Source organism: Neophocaena asiaeorientalis, unplaced genomic scaffold, assembly GCF_003031525.2.
Source record: "Neophocaena asiaeorientalis asiaeorientalis breed wild unplaced genomic scaffold, Neophocaena_asiaeorientalis_V1.1 scaffold176, whole genome shotgun sequence".
Classification (NCBI taxonomy): Eukaryota; Metazoa; Chordata; class Mammalia; order Artiodactyla; family Phocoenidae; genus Neophocaena; species Neophocaena asiaeorientalis.
In genome coordinates this window covers 283,244-291,362 of record NW_020175788.1, presented here as the reverse complement: position 1 = coordinate 291,362, position 8,119 = coordinate 283,244, and the positions used below count along the sequence as shown (strand labels likewise).

Sequence of the window (8,119 nt, the reverse complement as noted above, 5' to 3'; positions counted from 1 at the left end):
AAAAAAAAAAAAAAAAAAAAAAAAAAAAAAGCACGAGGGATGACTATATGTTCTTGGGGTAGTTTAGGTATGGTCCAACCCAGAGGGCAGGAAGATGAGCTTCATGACTCCTCAAAGTCCAACTCCAACCCCAAATTCTAGAACAGATCACTGGGAGAAGACTGGGCAATCTGAGTAAACGCACACAACCTGTGCACTGACCTAACTCAGGAAGGTGCTGCCACCTTGTGGAGGGTCACAAATTTAACAGCCCCTAGACCACTGAGCACAAAATCTCAGCTACTGTTTTTTACCTAACTCCAAATAACGAAATGTTGGAGAAGACAAAATGAATTATTTTTAAAAACAAACAAAAAAAGCATCTCACAAGAGAAAAACCCCGCCTCAGAGCCTGGTATTAAACTTAAGGGGGTGGAAGAGAGCACTTGGCTGAGGGTTAGAGCAAGGACGGGTTTCCAGCCATTTCCCTGCACTCAGGACACCTGGCTGATTCCAGCTAAGACTTCCCACAACTGGGTTAAAGATGTGTATCTGAACAGAGAGGGGAAGAAACAGGTACGTACACTCTTTGTCTTTCTCTACAAGAGAAGTGGGTGGTGCGATGGCAGCTCCGCCCATACCTGCAGAAAACAGAAATTCCACCAATTAAAGGAGGGAAAGCATTTCAGATGCCGGATCCTCAGGAATGTGACACAGGCCACCTGTCACATCACACCACCCTCCAAAGAAAGAAGCAGGAAGGGATGCTACTCCATCCCTCCCACTAACATCTGAAGACTTCAGTATCTGAATCCAGGATCAAAAATACAGAAGTAGGTTATCACTGCTTCCATTTTCCAGATGAGAAAATGATCGCGGGAGAGTGAACAGGCAGGGACAGAATGAAACCCAGCTCCCTGTGAGGCCAGAGCATCCCCCACAAGACAGCACCCTGCTTTCCAGGATGCAGACCACTGGGACTGAACACCTATTTGGAAGTGTCAGTACTTCTGGTTACAATCTGTTTTGTGTTGTCACCATTCCTGCTCATGTTTCCTGGACAGAGAATGGTGGGCACGAACAAACCAAAGTAGACTCCATTTTCTTTCAGACAACCAGAGGGAAAGCATGAGCAGAGAACATAAGGAATTTTTCACTAGGGAGAAGTGCTAACATATGTATTATAACCTCATCATCAATGAAAACACTCCCCAAAAATCGATACAATGTAAAGAGACCAATTACAAAACCATGCTGCACCAGCACACAATGTTTCACAAAAGAAATCCCCCAAAGCCAGTGTATAAGCATAATGATTAACAGGCCTAGACTAGAAAAAATACTTACGGAGAAATATGAGCCTTAATAAAACTTCCATGTCTTTTGACATACCTATTATCATTTTTCACCTTGCCACTAAGACCTAAGTGATTATTAACTGATTCTGAAAAGATCAGCTCCAATGAGTTTAGTATACAAAATTCAGGTTGTTTACTGAAAATTTGCTACTAATCATGTTAAAATATGACCACCAATATGTTAACAGCAGTACACATAACGGATATTAACACCATTACTTCCCTAATATTAGATTATATCGTTCCTGCTAATGTTCCAAAAAAAAAAAATAGTCCTCAGTATAGAAGGCACACCTCACAAAAAAGGGTAGCTGATTTGTAAGTTGGAAAGATGAAACCAAGAAATATTCAACCTATGTACTGGATTCTAAAACAAGTTAATAAATCAGGCATTTGCTGATTAGGAAGATAATGAATCTGAAATGTTAACATAATGCCTGACACACAGAGCACACTCAAATGCTAACTCTATTCCTCCGCAGAAAAACAATGCAGTGTCTGATAGTGCTTAGCACGCAGTAAGCCTTTTTTCAGTTGAGGTATAATTGACATGTAATATATTGGTTTCAGGTGTACAACATAATGATTTGGTATTTGTATATATTGTGAGACGATCACAACAAAAAGTCTAGTTAACATCTGTCACCACATCGTTACAAAAATTTTTTCTTGTTTTGAGAACTTTTAGGATCTACTCTCTTAGCCAACTTTCAAATATGCAATTATTTTATCCCCAAAATGTAATGGCCTAAAACAATAAACATTATGTAAAACAATCCAAAACTCTGCAATTATTTGTATTATTAACATAGTGACCATGCTGTACATTACAATCTCATGATTCATTTTGTAACTGGAAGTTTGTACCTTTTGACCCTCTTCACCCATTTCTCCCAGCTCCCCACAACCCCTGCCTCTGGTAACCACCAATCTGTTTTCTGTATCTATGAGCCTGGTTCTTTGTTGTTGTGCAGTAAGTATTCTATAAATCTGTGTAACTCATATCTGCATTGAAAGAGTAAGAATTCTAAATTAGTACAGACCCACTCCTTTCCAACTCATTTAGTATTTTAAAGTTTAACCTAAGCCCTGAAAAGCCTTGGCTGTACACTGGGAAGACCAAGCTTGCCAAACTGCTGGTCATAACACAGAGTTCATGTATGTGGAAATACACTCCAGATTCATGATAACATTCTTCTTAGGTCTCATGGTAAAGGTGACCACATCGCAATGAGGTTTTCAGGTAAAGAAAGATCTTGGTTAGATGCACAATGGACCCGTTTCATACACAACGCTATTCCCACCAGTCCACTATAACAAGGATTATCACAGTTATCTGAGTTGTGTGGTACAAAGTTGTGTGGTGTAAAGGAGGTAATCCATCAGAGTGCTTAGAACAGTGCCTGGTATCTAGGAGACAGGAAGATTTCAATTTCTCATTTAAATCTCAATCTGTCAACCAAAGTGGTGAACTAAATCCAGGAAATCCCAGCAATCAAACATGATGGAGCTAGATAAATAGCATTCCATTCTCTCAAGAATGAACACTGCTTAGCTATCTAGTGATCACTAAGAATTTGGCTCTGACACAACTACAATGCTGCTCTTAGAGACCTCTTAGAGATGGAAGAGGTCTTACGAAGCACCTAGTTCAAATGCTTGTCTCCCTGCTCCCCGTACGACACTGAAAGAAACCAGCGTCCAGGGAAGCTCAGTCATGCGTGTTAGTGGCAAAGGTTCTGGAAATGAGTGCCTTGACTCTCCTCCATTCAGTGCTGTTCTTAACGGAAATGTAGCTGGATACAGAGAACAGGTTGGTCCGACTGTGCTGAGGGTAAAGACGAGAGTGGGCATGTATTTTAAGTTATGCTCCAAGTGTCCAACAAGTAAATGTTTGAAAGACTATATGTGAAAACAATGTAAATTTACACTGTCATGAACATGTGGGTTGCTGAGATTCTGGAGAGAAAATTACCCAAATCAGTGTCAGATGAACCATTTATGAAATTGAATATGAAACGGTGGAACTGCACCATGTTTGAAACATAGTATCTGTGTTCATGCCTTACTTCTCTTCCTCCTCTCTCGCTCATAATCTTCATCTTCATCAGAATCTGGATCTGGTCGCCTGGAAAACCCACTAGCTTCATGTCTGTCTTTACGCCTCCTGTGATAAGAGGAAATAAATGTTCACCACAGATGAACCAATTCAGAGATGTGAACTCAAGGACGTCACCTTGACTTTTTTTTTTGGGGGGGGGGGGGGAGGGGCATGCAAACTGGTTAAAGACTAAAGTAGCAAAAGTATGAGAAGTGAGAAAAATCCAGAAGATAAACCGAACAAATTTAAGAGGTATATGAATATAAACAGCAAGAAAAAAGTTTCCTTGATATTTACCTCTTTCAATTTTAAAGCATATCAACAATAGGCAATAGTTAATTAAATAATTTTGATTCTCTAGAACATGCTTTCACTTCATGAAGTGATTCAATTAATAATAATATATTAATATTTTATATAAATATTTAACAATACTCAGTATTTTTAAAAGAAGAAATGCAAATAAATCCTTGTTGCCCATACTTTCAAAAAACATAAAAGATGTATATGAGTTTTTAAAAACTCCATCTGGCTCAAAAACAGCAAAAGTTAAGAATAACATTTTAAATACTTTAAGCAGTTATGACGCTAGCAGAGTCACAGCATAGGAAAAAACCCTATTATTCAACATCACTTTGTAAGTCATTTCTCCAAGAACTCACCCAAAACGTATACTCTTCTGCAACTGTATATGAAATTTGCTCTGGAGTTTGTTTTCGTGCTGGGATGTAACGACCACACATTGTTAACAACAACCTGACTCCTCCTGACAACTGCTCAGACCAACCAGGAAACCCACTCAGCCTTACAGACAGCACTAAAGTTCATTCACCAACATCTGAACGACCATTTCAAACGTAGAGCACTTCCACATCCGCGCAAGGCCTTACTTTTCTCTCTCTTCTATTTCCTTCTGTCTTTCCAGCTCCCGCTGTCTCTGTCGCTCCTCTCTTTGGCGCTTCACTACTTTCTCATAATCGTTAGGAAACATGGGATCATATTCATCAGCTAGGGGGATCAAAACTTCTCCTGCAGAAAACCCACTGGGAACCGGGTCCTGAGGAAGGGAAAAATGCCAAAGTAAGTATCATCCTCTGTCCTGGAATTTTATTCACAGAATTAAGGTCAAAAAATACGAGGGCTAGGAGGGGCCCTGAAGACCACCTGTCTGCCTCTGCTTTACAGATGAGGGAGCAGATGCCCGAGGAGGTTCAGGGACTTGACGCGGCCACACACCTAGCAGCAGAACATGACAAGGCATTTCACCTCTCAGTTTAGTACTAATTCCATACACCCTACAGCACTTTCCTGGAAGTCTTAAACAAGCTGCCCCCACCTAAAATTTCACGCAATAAATTTGATTATTTATAGCAAACACAGAATACATATATATATATATATATATATATATCTCTGAAAACTTAAAATACAAAACAACTCATGAATAACACATTCTTATAGTCATTTATTAGAATAGATTCTGATTACATGGAGACATGACATATTAAAATTAAAAAAAAAAAAAAGTAAAAGGCATCCTCTTGGGCTTTGTGAAATCCTCTGGAATTCACACCCTCCCCAGTCATCTGCATCTCAGGCCTGAGTCTGCACAGGTGGAGGTAACTGCCTTCACATTATCATTCATTTTTTAAGGTCCACTAAGTCAGGTTCAGATGACAACATTTTGCATTTCTCTTCTGTACATTTAGAAACTGGGGCTACTCTTTGAGAGAAAAAGAGGTAGTAGCCTTAACAAAGAAATCGGAAAAACCAAAGGCAGACAGCACACAGTCAACTAGAAACACACAATGAGAAGGGGGCTTTGCCCTAGGCTCGTGGTCTTGATCTCCATGGTTCTCGTAAGCCCTGACCTACTGCGTGGTCTCACGTTCCTAAACCTCCATACTTTCTTCTGTTAGTTTTCCTAGCATGATGCCTCCTTATTGTCTGTAAAAGTAAGATGCCTTCCCTGGTCTCCGCAGATCCCCCAAATGAGCTCAGGTCAGTGTCCCCGAGCGTCCACTCTGCACCTCTTTCAGGAGGAGCATGCCCAGCACTGCCAAAGGCAGGAAGGTTGCTTGTAAAAGGTACTTTATACATGAACACAAAACTGGCATGATAAAGAGAGCTTATGCTCATCATCAATGGATCTAAATCCAACAATTCCTGGATTACACTGTGCAGTTTGATGTTTTTTCATCATAAAACAAACACTTCATGGTTTCCTTACACCTAAAACAAAAAACACTTTGATTTGACGAATAAAAGAAATTAGAAAAGTAACTGTAATCACCTCCCAGGCCCTATCACTGGAAATCTTACAAAAATCTATTTAAGGCAGGGCTCCCAAAGGGCAGTTATTCATTTGTGTTCACATAAAAGACATTTTAGAAACACAAAAGCGGGCTTCCCTGGTGGCGCAGTGGTTGAGTCTGCCTGCTGATGCAGGGGACATGGGTTCGTGTCCCGGTCCGGGAAGATCCCACATGCCATGTAGCGGCTGGGCCCGTGAGCCATGGCCGCTGAGCCTGTGCTCCGCAACGGGAGAGGCCACAACAGTGAGAGGCCCGCGTACCGCAAAAAAAAAACCCACAAAAGCACATGAACGACATTTCCTTTCAGTTATTAGTAAGATAGGAGAAGCTAACAATGAGCCCCTCGATTTACAGAACACTGCCATCACAAAGTTTCTAACTCGGAGACCAGACTGTCAGCATGAAGGTTAATTTTTTGTCATTTCAATATTTGACAGCAAACAACTTTTACTGTATAAACCCTGCTTAAGTTCAACAATGAGCCATCCTTCTCTAAATGCTATAAAGAATAAAGCAGCTTGCTTGATTTTAAAAGCCTGAATGTTAATACCCAATGCTAGGGAGGGTAGGAAAAACCCAAATGCTCACATGTTACAAGCGATACTATTTACTGATACAACTCTGCCGGAAACAAGCTGGCGCTAAATAAATTGCCCATAAAAGTGACTGATCTCCTAATGTCACCTCAGGAAATCTATCCTAAGAAAATAATTTTAAATGCATAGAAAGCACTCTGCAGAGGTGTTCACTAGAGGTTTACTGGTTCTACAGTTAGGAAATAGGTGTGTAAATCACCATACATATTCACCTGATGGGAATGCTTTACAATTAAAAATTGGCTATGCAGCAAGAAGGAAAATGCTTACTGATTAAATTTGGGGGTGATATTATAGGTTCTAGAGCCAATATACAATAACAGAAGATGACTAACCAGTTTTTCATTAGATGTAGCAAGAAAAAATTAGGCAAAGAATTTGTGGGAAAAAATGTTGAATGACTAAGAATCCTCAGAAAATTTCCACTGTGGGGTGCCTTTCCCTCTGGACAGACTATCAGCCTTGCAGGAGCAGGACCACTTCCTCTGGTCAAGAAACCCCAAGAGCTTCACAGCAAACCCACACAGGGGAATACTGTGAAGTCAATAAAATGATCATATGGTCCTAGACTTTTTGACACAGATGGCCACTCACAATATATTAAGTGAGAAATGCAAATCAGAGAACAGAAGGTGGAGAAGGTGAAGGATAGAAAGCTATTCCAAAATACAAAGTTTTTAAATTCTGGACGGTAGGACCAAAGTCATTTATTTTTCTTTTTGCCTACCTCCAGTTTCTGATTTTTCTATAATTAACTACTGTGTTTTAAACAGATGAATGTTTTAAACTTGATAAAACTGAAGTAAACATTAAATTGAAAATGATACTGCCTAGAGTGCAAGGCCTACTGAGGAGGTGTGTTCAGAGTGATGTGTAAAGCGCAGCCTGTGGAAAGCAGGAGGCCCACCCAGCTGGGGGTGGGGAGTGTACCTTGAGGCCCGCCGCCACGTGCGGTGGGGTGTCCACGATCTGCCGCTCGTCTGAAGAGCCACCTCGCTTCAAGTCGATTACTGGGGCAAGGACCGTACTTTGTTTTGTCCTCTGGCTCTAAAATCATCAAAATATAAGAAAAGTATACTGAGGCTTCAAATTAAAATTCATACTGTTTGTAACAAAGCTTTTTTTGGACTCTGCAACAAACCTTTCAGATATGAGAAAAACAATCTTAACAGTCTTTTAATTCAGTTATTACAATAGCCATATACTAGTTTCTTTAGCCCTTTTTTTTAACAACACAAATTTCCTCCATTTTTGTAAAAGCTTTACAGAAAGCTTGGTCGCTTTTATTTAAATTTGCATATGAAATAATATAAGAAAAAAGCTCTACATTAGATTCTCCGCATTACATTTCAACTAGTGTGGATCTTTCACAAGGAATGGGTATGTTTTTATATCTTGGGCATACACTTGTGGATGAGTATACCTAACCTGTATATCTCTAGTATATTTCGACTTCTGCTTTTCTATTTTATCTTCCATTGAACCGAGACTGCCCACTAATTATGTCCACTTATAGTCTAACTGAGTTTATGTTATTAAGTATGAGAATTGTTCCTAGGAGTCAGTCACTTTACAAAAGAGAAGACTGAGGCCTTCAAGAATAGAATATATGAAATAGCATTATCATTAGAATGTAAAACCTTATTTATACATCTTATGTCCAAAGCAAAAGTTACGAGAAACGAAGATTTAAAAAATTAGACCAACTTAAAAAAAAACTAAAACAAAAAAACAAGACTTGGGCTTCCCTGGTGGCACAGTGGTTAAGAA

At 39.7% G+C, this 8,119-nt stretch overlaps 1 protein-coding gene across 1 annotated transcript in view; it reads right to left on the bottom strand.

The window, feature by feature from the left end:
* RBM17 (RNA binding motif protein 17) overlaps positions 1–8,119 on the bottom strand; it is a 17,468-nt gene that overhangs the window by 7,600 nt on the left and 1,749 nt on the right. Inside the window, exons 2-5 of the mRNA XM_024732308.1 lie at positions 7,280–7,396; positions 4,329–4,495; positions 3,407–3,504; positions 564–620 (exon numbers count right to left, since the gene is read on the bottom strand). Coding sequence (XP_024588076.1) covers positions 564–620; positions 3,407–3,504; positions 4,329–4,495; positions 7,280–7,396 — 439 coding nt within the window. The remainder of the gene's footprint in view (positions 1–563; positions 621–3,406; positions 3,505–4,328; positions 4,496–7,279; positions 7,397–8,119) is intronic.